The 24,653-nt window shown below is 42.3% G+C and overlaps 1 protein-coding gene across 1 annotated transcript in view; it reads right to left on the bottom strand.

Moving 5' to 3' along the window:
* USH2A (usherin) overlaps positions 1-24,653 on the bottom strand; it is a 994,545-nt gene that overhangs the window by 73,657 nt on the left and 896,235 nt on the right. The window contains exon 60 of the mRNA XM_073553328.1: positions 15,015-15,369. Within this exon, the coding sequence (XP_073409429.1) occupies positions 15,015-15,369 (355 nt within the window). The remainder of the gene's footprint in view (positions 1-15,014; positions 15,370-24,653) is intronic.

Genomic DNA, 24,653 nt, shown 5'->3' with positions numbered 1-24,653 from the left:
GGTCATCCGCAAACTGATCCGTTGAGGATCAGACTGTGCATGTCGATCGCATCGCTGAAAAGGGGGAGCCGTGTTACGTGCTACAGAACCACTCAGCACCCAGAATATGTTGTGCAGTTATATGTATGGATAATAGGTTCTATGTGAGATGCATGACCCTAATGCATCAGCATTCCCCTTTTGTCCGCCCTCCCCCCACCTTTGAAATTTCCACAGTAAACATCGGCAGGCTCCGGCCACCTGCGGCTTTTGTAATGCATGTCTGGCCTGCCGCTTTTCTATTTTCCTGCCCTCTGTATCTGTGTGATATATTCTGTGTCCTGTGAGTAGTGTTGTCAGACTGGAAATACATGGAGAAGCAGTGATCTTTTATATGCGCCCATGTAACCCAGGGATTCCAGCCAGCGTCATTCATTCAGACTCCAGCCAACGCAGAACGGACCTCCGAAAACACGGGGTGGTACTGAAAGAGGTACCCCAGCTTGGTAGACCCCGTTACACTTCAGATGGCGAAGTTGCCGGGGCCTCCGCCCTTGCCTTATCTCCTACAACAGGCCTATGTCTGTCCCCTTCCGCCACCCGTGGAAGAGAAGCACTACTGTGTACCGCAGTACACAAACCTGACAGACAAGGGTAAAAATAAAACTCCACACACACAATATATCCACTCACATATAACAGAGGCATTCACCAGGGTGTGTAGGGAGGGGGAAGAAAGTAAACGGGAAAGAATAAAGAATTTCCAAGTGTACAAACCAAGCAACCGTCGCTAACAAACTGTCACGTTCACGCGTGGCTAGACACAGCGCCTCCAGCAGGGTGGATTTAGATGACACGCGTGACCCTGGATACACCGCCTCCAGTGGGGCGAATTTAAACAATAAAACGTGCAGCTGGATACACCGCCTCCAACAGGCGAATTTAGGTAATACACATAACGCGTAAATCTGGAAACCCCGCCTCCAGTAAGGCGAATTTAAACAATAACGGAAAACCTGGGAAACAATAACAATGGTGGCCCTGCGATAGGGAACGGGGGACGTGGAGACCTCCTGCACTCCCCTAAGTCAGTGTCTCTACACTCCTAACGTTCCCTAAGCCTGTTCCGCACCGTGCACCGCTCAGGATACCTTTAAACCCTAGCTTGCCTGCACCTAAACCCTCACTAGGGAAATGGTCTGTGCGGAAACTAATCCCACCACTGCACTAAACACACATAAGGAAAAGTGACAAAACAGGGGAAACACCACTTAGCTTTGCTCTGTTGCTTACACTCCCAGCAACAGAGCCCACCACCTGCGTGCATCTTTTCCTCCGACCGGATCCAACACCATAGTGCAGCCTTGGAGCAACCAGAGTTCACCACCTGCATGCAGCTGTCCAGAGACAGAGTCCAGCAAATGAGTCCAGCTTTTCTGCCAATGAGTCCAGCATTTTGAGTCCAGCTTTCCAGCAACCGAGTCCAGCATCGTGAGTGCAGCTCTACACCATAGCTGCCACTCCACCAAGCCATGCAAGCACTCCTTGCTGACACCATAGCTGCCACTCCACCAAGCCATGCCAGCCCTCCTTGCAGACACCATAGCTGACACTCCAGGACTCTCACTGAGCTGACCGTGACTTTCCTTCAGCTCCATTCTTCACCCAGGCTTGCTTGCAAATGAGGACCTATCACCAACAGTGAATACCATACCTGTGACTCTTTTATAGCAGAGCCAGCAATCACACCTGTTTTATAATTACGTGCACAAAACTAAAGAAGCAGAGTGCAATGACGCTCACCACCACCGGGGGGCAAATTTAGAACAAAAGACACCACAGTGCAATAATCCTAATGGCCACCGGGGCGAAAACCAAACTTTGGCACACAGCCAAAGGAAAAAAAAAGGTTACCTGAGCGTTCTCTGTCATATCCAACCTGGATCATGACACAAACTCCTCCAGCACTCCTTCACAACACCAGCTTCTCCTACTCCAGATCTATGTAGCTAATGCTAACTCAGACAAGGACTTGGTAATCGAGCCCAGATTTTATAGGGGGGAGGAGAGGCTAACCCAGCACAGCTGAATGCAGGAATTTCCAACATGGCCAATTAACCCCTGTTCTGCCAAAAGAAACAAACACGTTTAATACACTGGAGAAGTGTGTCTTCTCAGCGGTGGAGTTGGAGCCACCAGAAGCTGTGGTCTTCTGCCTCTACTCTGTTGTGGTAAGCCTCGTGACAAAAGGCTTCTGGAGGAGTTTTCAACTTGGTGAATTTTCTTTCTGATTTTTTTGATCTAAAAAGTTGCAAAAACTTTAAAAAAAAGAGAATTTCTGATGCGCCAAATTTATGAACCACGTTCAAATTTTGAAGGATTTGTTGTAAAAAAAACTTTTTTGGTGACTACAGGACAAAAAAAAAAGAAAAGTTACTTCAGTAAATGACGAATGATGAATCGGGTTCAGAATCTTTTTGCCGAGTTTTTGGAGCAGAAATTGGCGATGTGCACACAACGTCTTTTACACTCCGGTGAACCTGACAAATTTTTCAAGCAGGAAATACTTCATGAAACCCTGCAGTTGGGGCGTGGCCTGGAAGCTCATGGTGCAGGCTGCATAGTCAGGGAGCTCCTGCAGACACGAGCTACCACTCGGCTTCAAGCGGCTCAAACAGGCTGATTTTGTCACCTTTGTCTACTAGAGGACCCAGGGAGCACATAGCATGCCGCGAGGACCCCCCGAAACTGCGCAGTAACCCAGCAAAGCTTACAGATTTCTACAGCAGGGAAGGGCTGCAGCAATCCAAGATGGCACCGGCATCTCACTCAGGCTCTGCATCCTCCCATCCCTCCTCTAGAGACATCAGAGAGACAGTGGCGATGGAAACAGAAGATATTTCTCTTACCCAGGCCACAATGCAGCGCCTCTTGTCCTCCCTCAGGAAGGCTCTCCATGACGATATGAAAGGTATGATTGGGGAGCTTAGGCAAGACATTGTTTCCCTGGGTGACCGCACAGACCATATTGAGCAGAAAATGGTGGAATATGCGACTGCTCATAATGTCCTGGCTGATGATTACTCTGCCCTAGAGGAACGTTTTTCGACCCAGCAACTTAAACTATGGGATTTGGAGGACAGATCCCGCAGATGTAACATAAGACTTCGTGGTATTCCTGAGACTGTTAAAGAGGCTGATCTGTCTGATCACTTTACGGCCTTTCTCAAAGAGGTTCTCCCTGATGCTCAATCCAGGCCCCTGGGAATAGAAAGGATTCACCGTGTGCCCAAACCCTCCCACATTAATCAATCTCTTCCCAGGGATGTGCTTGCCTGTCTCCACTCTTTTAGGGTAAAGGAAGATTTCATGCATGCAATGAGAGATCAGAGAACCCTTCCGGAGCCCTTTTCAAAAATTGCTGTTTTTCCGGATCTCTCGGCAGGGACCTTGGCCAGAAGAAGAGTTTGGGCCCCTGTGTAAGGTGTTAAGAGAAAATAGCATTCCTTATAACTGGGGTTTTCCGGTGAAGATCTGATTTGTGCATATGGAGACAAGATACGTCTTTCACTCACCTAAAAAGCTGGAACAAGCGCTTCGTGATTGGAACCTACTGGTCTTCCCAGAGAGGGGTAGTCCACAACCTGGCCGAGTACAGCCTTCGAGAAGAGTAAGAGCGGACTGGGAGACGGCAGGTTGACCTTCCTAAAACTACTCTAGGTGGCACACAGCCTTAAATTCTTCTTGTGGCCTCTGTCTGCAGATGGCTTTTCTTTCCCTGATGCAGCGTGGGAGAATGGTGTATTCAAAGGGACCTGGTTTTCCCTTTTTTCCCTCTCCTGATGCTGCTTATCTGCCCCATTGCAGTATTCATACTGCCTGTTACGTTTACATAGATGTTCTTTTTATTGTCTGCTTACTTGTTTCCCTCATTTTGATGTGTATCCCTTTTTGTCGTCCCTGGGTGTGTCTGGTGAGACGTGTTCTCCACAGTTTCGAAACCTTTTTTTACACATGACAGTGAAACTTGTTTCTTTAAATGTCAGGGGGCTTAACTCGCCGTTTAAACGCTCTATGTTGTGGAAGGAGGCTCGCCGAAATAAAGCAGATGTATTGTGTATACAGGAGTCCCATATGCTCGAAGGGGACAACCACCGGGTCCGTAGTCTCATGTATCCCACGGCCTTCTTTGCCAATAATACTTCAAAAAAAGCTGGTGTCTGTATCTTTGTTAAAAAGGATACTCCTTTTCAACTCCTCAATGAGATTGCGGACCTGGGAGGGAGATTTATTATTCTGAATTGTGTTATTGATGGTTCAGCATACTCTATTGTTAATGTGTATGCCCCTAACCTCTCCCCTGTGAAATTTATGAGAGAATTGTTAAAAGTTGTGGAGGTGGAGGCTGGAGGCGGAGTTATTATATGTGGTGACTTTAATGTTGTCCCTTCAAGGGCTTTAGACTGTTCACCGCGCTCAAAAGTGGGTCGAGGTGAACTGAGCTCTCTCTGTTTGGAAAAACATTTACATGATGTCTGGAGATACTTACATGCTACAGAGAGGGATTTCTCTTTCTTTTCCCATAGACACAGCTCCTACTCCAGAATTGACTACTTCCTAGTTGACAGCGGAACTCTCCCGGCATGTGTTTCGGCGGAGGTGGGAACAATCTCCTGGTCAGACCATGCTCCTGTCAGTTTGGAAATATCTGTGGGGTTTCGGCCACGGACTCCCTGGCAATGGAAACTAAATCCTGCTCTTTTAACTAGGCAGGAGGTGGGGACGGATGTGGAGGCGCAGCTGGCGGAATACTTCTCCATCAATGATAATCAGTCAGTTTCTGATGAAACTATATGGGAAGCCCACAAGGCTTTTGTTAGAGGCCTTTTTATACAAAGAGCATCCCAACTTAAAAGAGAGCACGAGCACACTAGAGCGACCTTAGTGGCTGATTTGCAACGGTTGGAACGCATTAACAAGCTTAACCCGTCCCCTTTGGTCTCTAAACAACTGGCCTTAACCCGTTCACAACTCAGGTCCTTTCTATTAGATCAGCATGAGAAGTATTTGAGGAAAATGAAAACTTCTTTTTATGCAATGGGGGACAGAGCGGGTTCATTACTTGCTAAACGTATCAAAAAGAGGGAAAGGTTAGCTCATATTGAGGCCTTGCGAGATCATTCTGGAACCCTTATACGTAACCCCATCGCTATAGCTGAGGTATTTGCACAATTTTATTCTAAATTATATAACTTAGAGGGAGATGTGAATACCCCGCTTCCATCACAGACAGATATCCAAACCTATCTGGATTCCATCTCTCTCCCAAAATTGTCGCAGACCCAACTTGAGGCCCTTAACTCTCCTTTCTCTTTATCTGAAATAAAGCAGGTTATAAAAACTACTAAACTTCATTCCGCCCCAGGTCCAGATGGACTTCCTAACGATTATTATAGACGTTTTTCTTCTGTTCTTGCCCCATACCTCCTCCGTACTTTCTCCTCGTGGCAAAGGTCTGGGTCGGTCTCTGCTATCTCCCTTCAGGCTACCATTGTCACTATACCCAAGCCAGGTAAATCTACAGAGGACCCGGGAAATTATCGTCCCATCTCATTACTGAACTGTGATGTAAAAATTTTTTCTAAATTATTGGCATCTAGATTGAATGTAATTACCCCGTCCCTGGTTCATCCAGACCAGGTGGGTTTTGTGGCCGGTAGGAGGGCTGGAGATGGCACTAAACGTATGATTGACGTTATTGATGTGGCTGAAAAGATGGGTGTCCCCGGTGCGCTTCTCTCATTGGACGCAGAGAAGGCTTTTGACAGGGTACATTGGGGATACCTTAGCTCTGTCCTTAAAAAGTTCGGTTTTGATGGCCCAATATTGTCGGCTATTCTGTCGTTATACTCTAACCCTAATGCTAGGGTGCTATCTTCAGGTTTTTTGTCCTCCCCCTTCCAGATCACTAACGGAACCCGTCAGGGTTTCCCCCTGTCACCGATTATATTTTCTTTGGCTATAGAACCCCTGGCTGAGTCTATAAGATCTAACAAAAATATTTCAGGTTATCATATAGGTTCACACCACCATTTGATTGGCTTATATGCAGATGACATTATTATCACTTGTACTGACTTGCATAAATCTTTACCGGCTGTTATGACTTCTCTGTCCTTATTCTCAGCAATTTCCTTTTATAAACTTAATGCGACTAAGTCTCTTATTTTTTCCATAGCAGTCCCTTCGCCGCTTCAAGAGAGACTGAAAACAGAACTCCCCTTTACATGGCGGGATGACGGAATTCCATACTTAGGAATAACCCTTACCCGCTCAAAATATATCGCCTCAACTAACATGGGAAACTTGGTCTCAGCTCTAAATTCCGAAATCTCTAGACACCCTTTACATGGTTTTTCGTGGATAGCCCGCGTTCAAGCCTTTAAAATGTTTCTTCTCCCTAAAATTCTTTATTATTTTAGTTCCCTCCCTATTGTAATTCCTTCCAAATTCCTCACTAAACTCCAAAATATTACTAACCGATATATCTGGGCTAATAAAAAACCTAGAGTAGCGGGTAAAATTATGTATCTTCCATATACGAAAGGTGGCATGGGAGTTCCCTACATAGCCGGGTATTATAAGGCTGCTGTTTTAGAAGCGGTGAAAAAGTGGTGGTCAACCCCGCTTGAGAATTTGGGCTGGATACAGATAGAATCGAGCTTTGTCGAAGGGTCCTCATTACGGTGCCTACTAGAGGCAGAATCGCTCCGGCCGACGCCTTATTCCCCTCCGCTAATTACAATGCAGGCCACCCTTGTAGGTTGGAGGCGAGTGGTGGGAGATTGGATCTCGCTGCCGCCGAGCCTGATAAATATCAAGGCCCTGTCCTTTCACATACCCTATATTGATCTCCTTCCCTGGATGAAGGCTGGTATCCACTCACTGGGAGATATGTTGTGGGAGGGTACCTTCTCGTCCTTTTCCAAATTATGCTCGAACTTCTCTGGTATAGAGAAAACGGTTTTCCAACACTTCCAAGTGAAACATTTATTATCATCAATACACCGCCTCTCCTTTCCCTTATTACCTGTATGCCCCTCTTCTTTTCAAAAATTTCTCCTATCCAACCCTCACCAGTACAAGGGCTTATCTGCTATATATAAAGCTTGTAATAACCTTTTATTTCCTATAAGACCAACTTATATGTCGCGTTGGGAGGAGGATTTATCTTTTCACGCCTCGGATGAAGAGTGGAGAGCGGGAATAAAAGCAATACAGCGGGCATCTAAATGTATCAACCACCTTGAGACACTAAAAAAGATTCATCTTAGATGGTACTATCCCCCGATTACTTTATCTAAATTTGGAAAGAATGTCTCCCCTTTGTGCTGGAGACAGTGTGGAGGAAGAGGTACTTTGGCTCACATGTGGTGGAAATGTCCTAGTTTGACTCCCTTTTGGTTAGTTGTCTCAAACTTACTTAAATCTGTGACGGGTATTGATTTCCCTCTATCTCCTCAACTGGCAGTTCTAAACATTGGGATCGAAACACTTCCCCTAGAATTCGTACCCTTGGTCTCGAATATATTGATGGCTGCTAGGATTAGCCTCACTGCTAAATGGAAGGCCCCGCTCCCACCTACCCTCGCGGAGTTGGTGGTCAGACTTAACTCAACATTTCATCACGAGTACTTTCTTTCACTAGATGCAGGGGTCAGAGACAAGGTAATGAAGAACTGGGCGGGTTGGGTTTCCCACCCCTTGGCATCTCCCATAAAGTTTAGTACTTAGTCTATACATCGGATCGGATTAGGATTTCTTGAGTCTTACCGGATCCCCCCCCCCCTCCCTTCCTTTTCCTACGGTCTCATTGTCTGATATTGTTATTGTTATTGTTGTTTGCATTTTTGTCTGTCTATATTATGATCTTTGGTTTTCTTTCTGTAAGATCATTTCTGTCTTTGAAAATTTCAATAAAAATTTATTGGATAAAAAAAAATGAAACTCTGCAGTTTTGTGTCTCTTTTTTGTCATTTCTTGAGCATTTTTCACACGGTTTTGGCAGCTGGCAGTTTTTTGGAGGGTTTTCCCAAGAGTTTTTTGAAGTTCTTTTTACTTTTTTTCGGTCGTTTTTTCATTCCATTGAATAATGAAGAAACTGCCAGTGGATTTTTAAGCAAAAACGATGGCAAAAATGCTCCAAAAAACATCTAGGTGTCTTCCTGGTATCTTTTTTGAGCTTTCTCATTGACTTTTATTGTTAAGTCCAGAGCAGAAAACCCCAGAATGGACATCACTTCTTTTAATCGCTTGGTGATTTTAGTAACCTGAAGTGGTTAAAAGATGTTCAAAACCCTGAACGTATGCAACGCAAGTTGTTTTTTTTTTTACATGAATTGCTTATGCTTTTTCTTTTGGACATTTTTTGATTGTTTTTTTTCTTTTAGACGGTTTCGGCAACAGAATCCACCTGAAAAAGATATTGTGTGCATACAGCCATCGAACATAACCTCCAAGTTTTGGAGGAATTTTTCAGGAGGATCTTGGAGAGTTTTTGCTCAGCAAATAAATTCAATGTGAACTTGTCCTAAAGTGGTTTTCTCATTGAAAACAGTGGGATGCATTTTTTTAGGCACTTTTGTACAACATGGTATAGTTTGGAAAATGTATTTTATTTTACTTATTGTGTTTTTTTACTTTTTTATTTTTTTTTATAGTCAAGTATTTTAGCTCATCCTGTATAAAAAAAGAAATAAATAAATCATGTTTCATGATTCTATCCTCTTACTGGATCTTTTATGTTTTTCTGTACAAGTCAAAAAAAAAGCAGAATTATTCTGGAGATCTAGAACACGAGTTTAATTTTTCAAAATTTTTCACTTATTTATTCGCCTATTATGTAGAGATTTAATTTACCGTACATCTTTTTTTTCCAGAAATAGCACGCGTCGGAGTGTGAGACCCCCTGACTTATCTGTGTCTACCTCCTATCTATGTAGTTACAGTATATATATATATATGTACTTAGTATCTGGAATTGTACTCATTTCCAACCTTATACAAATTCCCATTTTTCGATACCAGTGAGCACCAATTCAGCTTTCGGAGCTATATGACCACTTGACCACTTGCTCAATAAGACTGGCACCGGGATGACACCTTATTTCACGTCTGGCTGCACAGCTATCAGCCGATGACAACTTTCAGCCACAAACGACCTAAACCTGATTTGAACCGGTGACCCCCAGGTGAAAGGCGCTCTCTCCCGGTGACAGACCTCTAAGTCATCCTTCCCGGCTGCGAATTGCGCTTCTTAATTGTTTGCTTTAGTGGACATTATAACTACGCGTGGATGAACCTGTTGTGACCTAACCGGGCCCAACATAATTGTTTTTTCAGAATGGATTTGATTTACTAGGTCCCTATGTGAAAGAATTCAGATCCTATGTAAGCTCCCAGCTCGGGGTCACCATTTATCCCGGTCCTGTCAGAGGTCAGAAATGTAATATCTACAGTTTAGCAAGCTTAGCTCCAGTCAATAGATAGAGATTTATGACATTTAAAATAGATTAGATTATTTCATGTGTTTTCTCGGAGTTGAACTTGTAGTTAGGATGTGATGAAGGGGTCAGAGGAGCCCCTTTTAGCAAATGAATGACATAACTCTCAGCGGCGAACCAATCTAGTATATAATGAAGTACTTAAAGGAATATTCCACCCAGAAAGCAACAAGAACTATCTGTTCATCATTTCTTAGGATACAGTATGTGAACATGAAATTTTTCTTTCTTGAGATTGCCAAAAACGACACAAAACCGTTTTAGGTAAAGCTCCTTCTTTGGAAAGTCTTTGGAGTTTTTCCATTTCCTTGTTCCGGATTTTGAAGAGTTCTTAAACCGTTTTGATAAGGATAAGATATGGAGTACAGATGATGGCAGTGATGGGTCAGGTCAGCACCTAAAGGGTGCAGTCAGATGGCCACATAAACCAGACATGAGATATGAAGCTGTCACGCTCGGGTCGGGAGGTGCAGACGAAAGTATGTTCTCCATCCAAAAAAAATGTCCCAATTACACTAGTAAGACTCGGATCAGAGTGAGATCCATTTTCTCATCGGAGGAGGATTAACAAAAAAAAGTTTCTCCATCTTTGCTATTTAGTCTATCCATGAAAATCGGAACCACACTCTGATCTTATCCGAGTGTGCTCCAATGTTTTCCATGGTCTCAAAGACATAAATGCGCAAGGGCCCCCCTGATAATCAGGGGCAAATTGTGCACGCCACGATCTTTTTCCACGGACCACTCGGTGCGAGGAAAAAAATCAGATATGTGCACGATCTCATTGAATAACATTGTCTTGAGTGCGATCTGATGTTTTGACCGAAACGAGTCTTAAAAAGAACAACCTCCCAGAGGAGGAGACCGGTGCTGGCCCATCACTGCCATCATCTGTACTCCAAATGAGTACATTCTGAAATCAATGCGGCTAAAGGCAAACAGATGGGGAAAAACTACGCAGTTATTTTTGATTGTTTTTTTACAGTTATGGACAGATTCGCTAATAAACTGATTTTCAAAGTTTCCTAAATTTCCATGCTGGACAAAAAATTATAAAAAAAAATAAGAAAAAAAGTATTGTAATCCCATTCTCTTTTTTTGCCTGTGAAATTTCACATCTTTATACTTGTCTGGTTTATATAATTTTTTATGAACCTATATTTCTTACAATTTATCATGAGGTTGGGCACAAGATCTGTTCTTGGTGTCACAGTTTGGGATCGGTTGGGTTCTGCGCCACTCATCACCGTTGGCCCTTTTTTTTTGTGTAATTTGCAGATTTAGTAAAATTAAGTTTTGCCATGAAAGCCCAAAAGTGATGGATGTGATGCAAACACAATTCTCTATGGCGTTAGTTTTTTTTTCATCCCTTTGAATTGTGTTTTGTACAGAACAGTAATAATAGTGGAGATCAGTAAATGTGCTTCTTCTATTTATGGTGCAGGTTCCTCTAGGACATAGAATCAAGATGAGAGGGGAGAAAATATGTTCCAGGTTCCAATGGGCCGGGGCCAATTAACTATATATGGATCAGTGTTAACTAATTATTAATTAAAACAAACATCATCAACTGGAATCGGGATGTAAGGAAAACAGAGGAGACGACGTCTGATCTGACCCCGAGTTTCCCCTTGCATGCACGTCCATCATTTTAATAAATTACACAATTCCCTCCGGGCCACGGATCTCGGTGTTACCGGATGGCTCATACGAAATCATCAGCAATTTCCACATCGCCAGAACAAATATAAAATGATCAGAAGGAAGGAAGACTGTCATCAGCATAAAAATGTCATATAAGAGCGTATAAAACACCGTGACATCACAGCAGGGTACATCATCTATCATGTACAGTTGTGGCCAAAAGTATTCACACCCCTGCAATTTTGTCAGATAATACTCCGTTTCTTCCCGAAAATGATTGCAAACACAAATTCTTTGGTATTATCTTCATTTAATTTGTCTTAAAACACAAAAGAAAATGAAGCAAAAAACAAAACATTGATCATTTCACACAAAACTCCAAAAATGGGCCAGACAAAAGTATTGGCACCCTCAGCCTAATACTTGGTTGCACAACCTTTAGCCAAAATAACTGCGACCAACCGCTTCCGGTAACCATCAATGAGTTTCTTACAATGCTCTGCTGGAATTTTAGACCATTCTTCTTTGGCAAACTGCTCCAGGTCCCTGATATTAGAAGGGTGCCTTCTCCAAACTGCCATTTTTTTTCACATTCTTCCAAAACGTTTTAGGCTTTTTCAGGTAAGTTTTGGCAAACTCCAGCCTGGCTTTTTTATGTCTCGGGGTAAGAAGTGGGGTCTTCCTGGGTCTCCTACCATACAGTCCCTTTTCATTAGGATGCCGACGGATAGTACGGGTTGACACTGTTGTACCCTCGGACTGCAGGGCAGCTTGAACTTGTTTGGATGTTAGTCGAGGTTCTTTATCCAACATCCGCACAATCTTGCGTTGAAATTTCTTGTCAATTTTTCTTTTCCGTCCACATCTAGGGAGGTTAGCCACAGTGCCATGGGCTTTAAACTTCTTGATGACACTGCGCACGGTAGACACAGGAACATTCAGGTCTTTGGAGATGGACTTGTAGCCTTGAGATTGCTCATGCTTCCTCACAATTTGGTTTCTCAAGTCCTCAGACAGTTCTTTGGTCTTCTTTCTTTTCTCCATGCTCAATGTGGTACACACAAGGACACAGGACAGAGGTTGAGTCAACTTTAATCCATGTCAAGTAGCTGCAAGTGTGATTTAGTTATTGCCAACACCTGTTAGGTGCCACAGGTAAGTTATAGGTGCTGTTAATTACACAAATTAGAGAAGCATCACATGATTTTTCGAACAGTGCCAATACTTTTGTCCACCCTCTTTTTTATGTTTGGTGTGGAATTATATCCAATTTGGCTTTAGGACAATTCTTTTTGTGTTTTTTTCATTTAAGAGAAATTAAATGAAGATAATAATAACAAAGAATTTGTGTTTGCAATCATTTTCAGGAAGAAACTGAGTATTATCTGACAGAATTGCAGGGGTGTCAATACTTTTGGCCACAACTGTATATCTATTTATCTATCTCATATCTAACGATTTAATATCTATCATCTATCTATTATCTATTAACTATCTACCTATTATCTATCTCGTATCTATCTATTATCTATCTATCTATCACCTATCTATCTATCATCTATCTATTTTATATCTATCTATATATTATCCATCTATTTATTATTAGAGATGAGTGAATATTTTCGGATTCGGCTCCGAATATGATCAGAATCGAATATTGTTTTTGTAATATTCGTCGAACACAGCCGAACATCATTAGAGTCAGTGGGAGTAGAAATTACTGAATATGTTTGGAACCGATCATAAGACAAACATTTGGCACAAATAGTGTTCGAATATGGCGTGAATATGTGAAAATCAGATTTGGGGCCAAAATCCGAACAAATTCACTCATCTCTATATTTATCTATTTAACATATATCATCTATCTAATATTTATCTATTATCTATCTATCTATCTATCTATCTATCTATCTATCTATCTATCTATCTCATATCCATTTAAATTTGCCACAATCTATTATCTATCTATCTATCATCTATCTACTGTATGTACAGTGTCTCTCTAGACCTATCTATAAAATATCTAGATCTCTCTATCCAATATCCATCTGCTAGATATTAGTTATAAATGTAGATGACATTTGATGAATATAGACAGATATCCATCATATATACATTTATTGCCTATTGATCTGTCTAATATCTGTCCACCTAATACATATGTAATATCTATTATATAGCTTGATAAATAGGGATATATATATATATATATTGGATTGACAGACAGGGTTAATGTCAGGCTTCAGTACAAAATCTATAAAAGAAAAAAAAAAAAGAAAATTGTCCTAATCTCAGCCTGCGCTGCCTAAATCTACAATAATAAAATAACAATTGTGTATAAATTATTGATGGGAAGAATCCGCATCTTAAATAAATATTTTAAAATGGGTTTAACCGTCGCGTAAAATGTATAACAGCGAGAGACGGAGAAGGAAAATGCCGTATTTATGTCCAGAATAAAGTGGGAAATTAACTTTTGCTGAGGGTGAAATCATTTGATTTTACTGCACAGGATTCTTACAGGGAATTGGCTAATTCAGCGTTAGCCGTTTTCTCGTAATTTTTTTTTCTCTTTGTAACGCTCGCAGAGCTGACGCCGGCGCGGGCCCCTCTCTCGCGCCACGGAACAGTGAAGTGGTTATCACCCATCAAGGTAATTACTTTCAAGTTGAAATAATTACTCTATCAATGTTAATGGTTTTTCAACTTCAATAAAGCACTCACCTGCCGATAATCACCGCTAACCCCGAGCGCAATTCCCTCTCTATTAGGAGGTTATAATATAGCTGATAGAGTGGTCACTTGTCCTGAACAGCTGCTGAATTTCACTTTAGTCTTCTATGAACCATAAAAAGATGAGTCATCTGAGTATGATTCGCTTATTACAAGCCTTTGGATGGAAAAGAAAGCCATCCCTAAAGCCAGGTGGGCAAACGAGTTGTGCCTAGAGGTGGGCACTATACAGAATAAGGCACATTAGAAAGCGCCACCCCAGTAAGATGCATTCCCCTATGGTCTTTGCTGTAATTTTTTAAATATTTTACTGTAATTCTTTAGGTGTCACATGTTAGTAAAGGTAGACGGCATGGCGGCAGGGCTGAAAGTTATACACCGGAGGTGAGGAGCCGGATGTTATACATCTGGGACTATGGGACCAGATGTTATACACCGAATTACAGGGGTGTCAATACTTATGGCCACAACTGTACTCCTGGGATTATGGTGTGGTGTGGCATTATGTACGGTAACCGGACCAAAATAGTTTTTACTCCAGGTAACCTAACAGCTCGGAGTTACATTAACTTGGTCATGGAACCAGTTATACGACCTTCTTTCCAAAGTGTCCCAACTCCCAAGAGCCATTTTTTAACATGACAATTCCAAGCCACATGATACTCACGTTACTGTGAGCAGCCTGCGTATAAACTCCCATCAAGCACATCTAGGACGTCATTGGTTGGTGATTACACAGGAGCTGCCAGCAGAGGATTTTGATGATTTACTCAAGTGCTTTCAGCACGGCAGAACCTTTCTCAGATGACCATTAATGACCTCATTGATAGCAACCGAGGCTGTAAGTGCCGGGATGTCTGCATGTGGCTCATACTCCACACTGAATAAATCAGGAGATTTTGAAAATTTTGTTTCCATTTCCTCATAATTTTAAGATCAGTATCATGTTTCCATCCTGTGATTTTCTTAATTCCAAGACTTTTCCTTCTTTGTGTTGCAATGTTAATGTTGAGGAGTGTAGTTTTACAGATAGTGATGATCTGTCGGTAGAAAACCAATAGCTTCATACAATGGCACACATTGATAACTTACCGGCATGGTTAATGTTGACCCGGTGAATGTGGCGGATGTAGGCTCGCTCATGCTCTCCTGATACATGATGAGATATTTTCTTATAATTCCATGGGGTCTTGCAGGAGCCGTCCAGGTAAGAAGCACAGAATATGCACTTGTTACTTTGGCATTTGGTGGGTCTAAATGTTCAGGAGCCGCTTCAAGAGTGCGGACCACCGACCAGGAGCTTTGCAGCAGGCCCTTGCTGTTATGTGCAGTGATGGAGTATTTATAAAGTGTGTATGGCTGCAACTCTTCTGATTTATCGGTGTGTTCTAGAATCCCACCGGGCACCTGGACTGCAGTTATGCTTTCATGGCTGCCAGCAAGACACCTGTGATGGAGGGAAACCAATGTAAATAATTTCCAGAAGCAAAGGGAATTATCTTAGCAGGAAAGTAGTAATCAGCTCCAGGGTGACCATTGTAACTACATCTACATACATAAAGCAAGAGAGACATAGAGATGGTGGAAAGACACATACTCAATTGTGGTGAAATATGCATTTGTATAGTGAGACTATATCATGACACCAGCTCCACCGCAGGTCACGGCCTCCATGATACCCACTGATGGCGCTATCATGTTCCTATGCGGCAGGGCAGGGGGTTCTGGATGCAACAACAACTTCTTAATAACAAAGCTTTCTTTGTATGGGCTGAAATTGGTTGATGTTAGTAAAACATTTAATATGCTTGTTCTGTCTCCGACATTCAATTTATAATCTCTGATTATTTGTTTGTTAATATTTGCTGTAATTTACATAGACTGTATTTGTTTTCAATGTTTTGGCTCCCTCTAGTGAACAGTGTCATATTCGCAGTCTTCTGATTGTTTTACCTGCACTTTCAATCCTAATCTTTCCCTCCTTTTGCAGTGCATTCTGGTAGCTTTGCAGTGCATTATGGTGGCTTTTGCAAAGCATTATGATAGTTTCCCTCCAGTTCCTCCATTTTCCTTCAGCCTGCATTCAGGAAGCATCTCATATCTCTTCTCCCCTTGTGACTGAATCGCTGGTATGTACTCATGCTTTTTGTAGCTGATTTCTGTCTTATTTAGCCTGGTTTAATCAGTCCTACACCCTGGTCAGCATTACTGTGCAAATGTTCATTTATAGTGTACTAGGTATGATATGTATTCTACTACCCCTGTACTGATTGTAGGTATATTGTATTGTTTTCAGTTTCACCGCTCCAATATATCAAGTTCAATAAAAACACAGACTCAACCTACAGTCTCCTTATTGGATTAGCGGTTTAGCTGTCTGTATAAGTCTGCTTCATTCAGCAAGGAAAGAACAATGCTAATAAATATGATAATGCAGAAATTTGCCAATTATCACTTTTAAAGGGAAACTGTCATTAAGGTTGGGGGTCACCAAACCACTTTCCTGTCATTATGCAGCTGGGGTTTAAGAGTTCCAACTCTGCCCATGTCAAAACTGTTCATTATTTAGTCAAAGAATTCATAAATTACCATAATGATGCAGTTGTGGATGAGTGCACACTAGTGATGAGCGAGTATACTCGTTGCTCGGGTTTTCTCGAGCATGCTCGGGTGGTCTCGAGTATTTTGCCGTGCTCGGAGATTTAGTTTTCGTCATCTCAGCTGCATGATTTGCGACTGCTAGACAGCTTGAATACATGTGTGGAATGCCTGTTTGTTAAGGAATTCCCACATGTATTCAGCCTGTCTACAAGTCACAAATCATGCAGCTGAGACGCTGAAAACAAAATCTCCAAGTACGCCAAAATACTCGGAGATCACCCGAGCATGCTCGGAAAAACCCAAGCAATGATGCTACTTGCCCATCACTAGTGCACACGTGTTAAGAAGAAGAAGAAGAAGGAGGGGTCAATACATTAATAAAATGATGGGCATGGGTGGGCGCATGCAAATTTCACAGATGTAGTTCAGGTTCGTACCTTACTGAGATTTCGCATTTTGCTCATCCTGAGCCGTTTCCAATAATAATAATGCCCTCCATCCTGGGTACCTTGTGGTGTTTTAGATTTTACAAGCACATGTGTACATTTTTGGTATAATGCCCTCAATTTCTGACCTTTTCAATAATAATGTCCCCATCCTGGATCGCTTACAGGTATAATGTCCCCCATTCTGAGCCACTTCATGGTAAAATGTCCCCTATCCTGGCCTCTTCCTATAACAATGTCCCCTTTCCTTGCCCCTTCCTATAATAATGACTCATATCCTGGCCCCTTTCTATAATAAAGAAACCACTGGAGCCATAGGCGGAGGAGGACATGACTTGGGGATGGGTGGACCTTTACTCCAGCAGCTCTTTTGGTATAGTGGTATAGATTTTAAGAACGAGTGATGTTGCCTTCAGAGTAAGAAGCCCAGTATGTCTGTGCCTGGGGGTCACTGTGAGGGGGGTGGGGATTATATAGAGAAGGAAATCTGTGTCTCTCCCTCTTTCATGCACAGGATGAACAGGAGGAAGCATGTCTGCAGTGTCAGGGAGTATAATACTGGGGTTATCACCTCACACGACAGATGATAGGAGCACATTCACCTCAGACATCATGTACTAGTGTAGTATCAGCTCCTACATTATGTATGGGATCAGTATTACCTCAGCAATTCATGTAGCTGCCATGTCCCTCATGTGCATGCTACATTTTCCTCACAGACTGTGAGACGTCTGTGTGACCTCCCTGCAGACATGTTTCATATACTACTCTGCATTCACCTCAGACATGGTGTAGTGTGTACTAGGGTAGTATCAGCTCCTACATCATATCTGGGATCAAGATTACCTCAGAAATTCATGTAGCTGCCATGTTCCCCCACTTATTGCAGAGGCAGCTTTTGTGTGACCTCCCTGCAGACATTTCTGATATACCACATTACTGCTGTATTATACAGAGTCTTCATGAGTTCTGGGTTTATGTATGATAGGACAGAGCAGGGACACATACAGTGTCTGCCATTACTATGGTGGAGCTGGGCAGTCACATGTATTAGAGACACTGGTGAGAGGAGCAGTCGGGGGATGGTATACATGTATGATGATGAGAGGCTGCACTTCATGTCAGTGCACTGTATACTGACCCTGCTGGGTGCGGATTATCCCCACTTCCCAGTTATGGAGTCTGATGATCTGTATGTGACCTCATCTCTGTTACATACTGTGATGCTGGGTGTGCAGATCCCGTGTAACCAGGTTACTCACTAGATGTGGTATATGTGTAAAGGCTCTATTCCTGTGCTGTATACTTCACCTGTACCACAGGCCTGTATACATATCACTCCTCACTCTGCTGTATACGGATCATACTGGGTACAGACATCCTGTGTCTCCAGGTCATTTTCCTGGCTGTACATATAATCTGGACATGACTTCCAGCTTAGTGCTTGATTTCTGTAGCTATTGCTGCCTTTAGTCCTCCCCCTCGTATATTGCCTGATCAGAGTATACCCACCAAGAGCTTATTTTATATTACTTAAGATGGCGGATAGCACAGGCCTGAATGGATTACCTGGAGCCTGGTGGTTGGGGGGGTCCTTGAAGTTGGTTAGAAATTGGTCTGGGGGATCGATTGGGATGTGGATTCCTCTTTTTGGAAGTTCATATGGTTCTGGACCTGGTGAAAGGTGGAGGGGAGTTTCGGCAAGAGTTTGTTAGATCCCCAGGAAATTCAAGTGAACATTGGAACCCTTGTGGCTATGGTGCTCCTGAGCTGGTGGGGTAACGGCTGGGAATAGTTGATGGTACATTTTATGTTTGGTAATCAACAGATTTGGGAGCTTCAAGGACTCCCCCCAGCGTGTTAATGTTATTTATGCTTTGATGTTTATTTTAATAAGAACATGAATTAAAACAAACAATCAGTTATTTGTTTTCCTTTTAGTGGGTCCTTGAAGTTATTTATAAATTGGTCAGTAGGGGTAACCATATTAAGTATGGACCTCTGGGGTGGGGGTCTTGGAGTTGACGCTGAATCAGCGAAAAGGAATTGGAAGTTAAAATTCAGGACAGTAAAAAATTGTTTCGGTGGATCTGGCTTTTGGTTACGGCTCTGGACGGGGTTTTACCCGGGAGCTTTTGGTGGTTGGACTTCCCGGAATGGGATGTTTGGTGCCCTCGAGCTGGTGGTTTACGGCTGAGGGTAACGTGGAGTTTTTAAGTTCTTGTGTTTTTGCCAAATATTTAGCCAGAATTTTTGGGGCTCCAAGAACCCCCCCCCCCTCAGGTCGTATAAGATTGTGTATTTAATACTTATTGTAAATGTTTATTTTATTTGTTAATAAACTGGCCGCTGACCCCCCTGGGTTTGGAAGGATAACCGTTTCAGATATGGCACCCTGGTTTTGAGGGGTAATCATCTCAGGTATGGAGGGTAACCATCTCATGTAAGGCCCCCTGGTGTGGAGGGGGTAACCATCTCGGGTATGGCCCCCTGGTCTCCAGAAGCAGTTATAGTTTATAGGACCCTGTTAGGGTAAAGTCCCTGGGGTCATGGCAATCATATTTTGCATGCCTACAGAATAAATTGGCTCCTCTGAGCCAGGAACAGCGGCTGGAGGGGAGAAGAGAACAAGGTAGGCATGCTTTTCAATACAATCTATAGCTTCAAGGAACCTCTCTCTTTTGTCATGTGACTTGAGAATGCAGAGGCACGGTTTTGACTGTTTATACTGACCAAACCATGTTTCTTTCAAGGTTGTTGTCTGGACAATGCAGTTATCTAGTGCATGAAACTGAAGAGCAATGTACCTAATCTGTGTGCCCTTGAGTCAGTGGGAGTGACTAAGGGTAAGTAATCAAGTGCATTAACATAAAGGGCAGTATGCCTACTCCTGGTGCCCTTGAGTCAGTGGGAGCGGCTAAGGGTATAATCTAGTGCATTAACATAAAGGGCAGTATGCCTACTCCTGGTGCCCTTGAGCCAGTGGGAGCGGCTAAGGGTATAATCTAGTGCATTAACATAAAGGGCAGTATGCCTACTCCTGGTGCCCTTGAGCCAGTGGGAGCGGCTAAGGGTAAAGTAATCAAGTGCATTAGCACGAAGGGCAATATGCCTTTGACCCAGTTGGAGAGGTCAACAGTAAATGTTATCAAGTGCATGAAAAACAATTAATAATGCCTTTGTAGACTTTTTCTGCTTTAGGTTTATTTAAATTACTACTTATAATGTTGATGTTATATTGTGTATAGTTTTTAATTACTCCCTATTTATATTTTCTTTCTATTGATATGTTCATCACTTTTCGGGTAGTGATAGTAAGTGGGTTTTAGAAAATTTACTGCACAGCTAAAAAATAGTGGTTTCTAGAACCAAAATCTGTGAATTGGTGAATTATTAGAGCTGGCTACAATACGTGCGGTATAATAGATTTTTGAGGCATGACAGATGTCATTATACAGGTATTCAGACTGTAGCTACGACCTTAATTATGGTTTACTTTCCACATTCCCCATTATGGGATCCTCATTGCAGGATGTTTAGCAACTGTTATTTTGCTGTAGTTACCGTATTATCGATCATAACTTGGTAGCATGGCATTGATGGAATTCCAGAGCTCCGACAGATTAATTTTATTTTTTACTACTTGTGTGCACAGTCTTTCCATAGCATGTAGAAATGGTTGATGGCTTTATTAGGCATGGTTGATGGGGGTCGAGTCCATTTAAGGTGTCAAATGGTCTCTCTGGTGGCGGTTTAGGAGTCAGGTGGAAGTTGCAGACAAGTTAAGGTGGACTCATTTTAACTAATAGAGGATGTAAAACCTCATGGTGGTGAACAGGCTCGGCTTTGGTGGCCTGCCTCAAGGACGTTGTAATGGTAACGTCAATCAGGGGCGGGCACAGTGGTTAAGCGCAGGAGTGAGGATAATAGGGTCATTGGTGCCCTGAAAGTTTACTGGCTCTGCTTGAATGGCAAGCCAGAGCGTGCCGCCCCTTTATGGCTGTCTGTCCTGGTTCTGTATGTCAGACAGCTGGGGACATCACAGTACTTGTGAATCCCAATGTACTAGCACTTCACCTGACTCCTACTGTGATTGTTTTAATCCTGTGATTTAAATAAAGCTGTGGCCATTTTGACAACCAAAATAATGTGTTGTGTATTTATTCTAGTGCCTAGGTTTACTGTAGTTATGGTGGTTTTAAGATGGAGTGGGGGTCCGTCCCATATCCATAAGTCATGACTCACATCCTCGCCTCTTCCTATAATAATGACTCACATCCTGGCCCCTTTCCTTGTATAATGTCCCCATCCTGAGCCCTTTCCGGTAATAATGTTGCCGTTCCATTCTAACATGTTAAAAAAAAAAAGAAAGACTTCTACTTACCTTCCTCTGCTCCCACGATGCATGGCGTCCTCTTCTATATTTGTCTCAGGAACTGATGTTGTTTTCCCTGGCATGATGTCACTGCCATGCACCGCCCATGATCGGCATGCTGACATCTGCTTGCCCATGAACTAGGTGCTCGCATTTGCAAGGCCACCTCTTTCACAAGCTGGGTCGCTGTTGCGCCCTCTTAGGCTCATGCTTATGCATATGAACATTAAATTGAAGTGAATTGCTCTAGATACCATTTGTGTAACACCCATGTACCACCTGCTGATTGATTGCCCTTCCAGGTAATGTATAAATCCTTTACTGGAATTGCTGCATGTGCAGTAAAGCAGTGTATTGTCCTGGGTTCCATCGGGGCAATCCACAAGCACCAGCTTCTGATGGATTCATCTACCAGGTAATATATAAAACCTTCCAATACCTAATATAGAGGGAAGCTATCATCAGAAATTAATCTATTGTTTAAATCTGGCTTTTGAGATATATGTATTTCCAAAAACATTTTGGCAAAGTTTTTTTTTATCAATTCAAATTTTAGTGATAAATTTAGACACGCTCATTAGATGCTTCAATACAAAAGATAGTGTCGGAGTCTGTTCATTGCGGCTAATGTTCATGTGAATTTCCTGAAACTGCAGGAAGTTAGAGCCTAAAAAAGCCCCAGTGGCTGGTGTGAAAACTGCAAGCTTTCTATTGTTTGTTAAGTTTGTGATAGTGGAACAAAAAATAATAATTTCAGAGAAAAATATGATTTTTTTAATGATACAAATCTCCCTTTAAAAATGGCTAGTTTTAACATGGGTATGCTTGAAACCCTAAATCCTATCTGTGTAATGGTTTGTTGGCAGTTTAGTGGCTCCAACCCTAGTGATAGGTTCCCTTTAATTCCCTTTAATCCTTTCATTGCTTGATAATGGCTTGCAGACATGTGAACAAAGCAAACATATCCTGGTACGAGGTTACTTTATCTGCATCGGCGATAATACACCACGACGGTCCTTTACTGCAGGGTACTGCGGGACGGTTTAATAATCAGAGTCGCAGACCAGGCTGGCAAAGCTTTCATTTAACGTAACAGCATAATATAATGGAGGAGACAAATGCGAGGGAGTATGAATGTGATGAAATATTTTTTCCATCCTGCTTGACACAAAGCACTTTTTTGTCCTGATTTAAATAGGTCAAGTCTTGTGGCAAATGTACGAGATCTGGGAGAGATTTCTGGGGCCGCCACCGCTCCTTCATGCTACTGTAGTTTGATTAGGAATAAAATGATGTGAACGGCGGAGAAGGGAATTACACTGAACGCGGCGGATATGACAGACCGACTGTGTGAATGATCCTTTACTGGGAATTATATTAAAGGGAATATGTCACCTGGTTTTTGCTACCTAATCTGAGAGAAGTATAATGTAGAGACTGAGACCCTGATTCCAGTGATGTGTCACTTACTGGGCTGCTTGCTGTAGTTTTTCTAAAATCCCTCCTTTACCAGCAAGAGATTATCATTAGAGGACTAGCAAACCTGTTGCCAAGTAGTATAACCACGCCCCCACCACTGATTGGCACAGCATACATAGAAAACAGCCAATCAGAGTTGAGGGCGGGGTTATACTGAGCTCAGCATTTAGAAAACTGGTAGATCTGCAGCAAACAAAACTGTGATTTTTTTTTTAATCAAAGCTACAGCAAGCAGCCCAGTAAGTGATACATCACTGGAATCAGGGTCCCTGCTCCTATATTATGCTGCTCTCAGATGAGGTAGCAAAAATATGGTGACATATTCTCTTTAAATTGCTACATGCGGATTACATGTCTAAATCCTGATATAACCCACTAATATTTCACCTGTTATGCAAGTGCATCATTCACATGCTCCGGAAACGAGTAGCAGAGGATAACGAACAAGCAAGTTCACAATTGCTATGAAAACGCTACACTGAATTACATGAATTAGATTAATTAATCTATAATCCGTCTTGAATTTCTGCCGCTGATTCTCTAAAACATCCACAGAAGGTAAATGCACAGAAAGCCAATTTGACCTACACAGCACAAAAGATAAAAATGGCATCTAGATACATCAGCTATGAATTACTCATAATTTTGCATTGAGGCAGATATTTTCTTAAGCATTGCATAAGCTCTGGTCATTGATAAGGTTCTGTTCATTCTGTTTGTTGGACGATACAACAGCTGCAGGCTTATGCTTTAGCAGGGACTAAAGAGGTACTCACACATTTTTTTTAGAATGGGATCTACTTTTTGTGGACCCTAAGTGAAATGACCGACGAGGAGATTCGGAGCAGACATGTAGCTTGTAGAAGATACTGCAGTTAACAGGTTCTATTGGCATCCCACGCTAACATATAGTGGTTGGTCACTATGTACTATTTTGCCACCCCTGCTTTAGACATTATAGCAAGGGACGCAATATTTCATGACACCGAATATCCATCTGGAGAGCCTTCATTTTTTTTTTGGAAAAAGAAGTTACCTCCTTTTCATTTTTGCACTTTTCTTTTTCCTTCTCTTCTTTCGAGTGCTATAACTTTTTTTTCATACAAGGGTTTTTTTGCGGTATGACCCTGCCGGTTCCTGTACAAAAAAAGATCCTGACCCTGCAGTCCCTACTGGTCCTTGCATGAGCGGAGATCCCTAACGACAGACTAGACGATGGCAACTTGGACCTATGGTGAATCAAAGGCCATCAAGCACTTCACGTCACCTCCTAAAAAAGCAGAGAGGAGAGCTGAATGCAAATTACTAACAGAAGGGAAAGTGTGCTGAAATAAAAAGAGATCCCAGAGTAAGTAGAACAAACTACGAAACACAAATTAAAGGATTAAGTATGTACTGTTAAGAGAATGTGCAGCCTACTTCCTAAAAAGAAACAGGACATAGGTGTAGGGTAAAGAACATAAACAGCAGCGAGATAAACCCTAGCTGGTCTTTCATTGATTGGCTTAAACTACAGCAGTGTGACTGGACATCCAAATGAGACTATCACCAGCAGGAGATACCAGCAAGGGGAAAAATTTATAAAACAGCACCCGAAAGGTGATAGGGCAGACAAATGAGTAAATGAAAGCACCTTTTACCCTAAAAAGACTGCAACAAAGATAACCCGGAGAAAAGGTGTATCAGAAGACAAAGAAGATGACCACAAAGCAGGGGCTCAAGGGTTTGATCCATTTTCCATCAGTAGAAATTGTAGTCCTTAGAGGGATATTCCCACAACTGAAAGTGTTATGATGAGTCACCGAAGGAGGAAAAAACAAAATACCAGCT

The sequence above is a fragment of the Dendrobates tinctorius genome, unplaced genomic scaffold, assembly GCF_039654945.1.
Source record: "Dendrobates tinctorius isolate UK_male_01 unplaced genomic scaffold, ASM3965494v1 ptg000201l, whole genome shotgun sequence".
Lineage (NCBI taxonomy): Eukaryota > Metazoa > Chordata > Amphibia > Anura > Dendrobatidae > Dendrobates > Dendrobates tinctorius.
The sequence above is the reverse complement of the archived record's forward strand: the minus strand, read 5'-3'. Positions and strand labels throughout refer to the sequence as shown.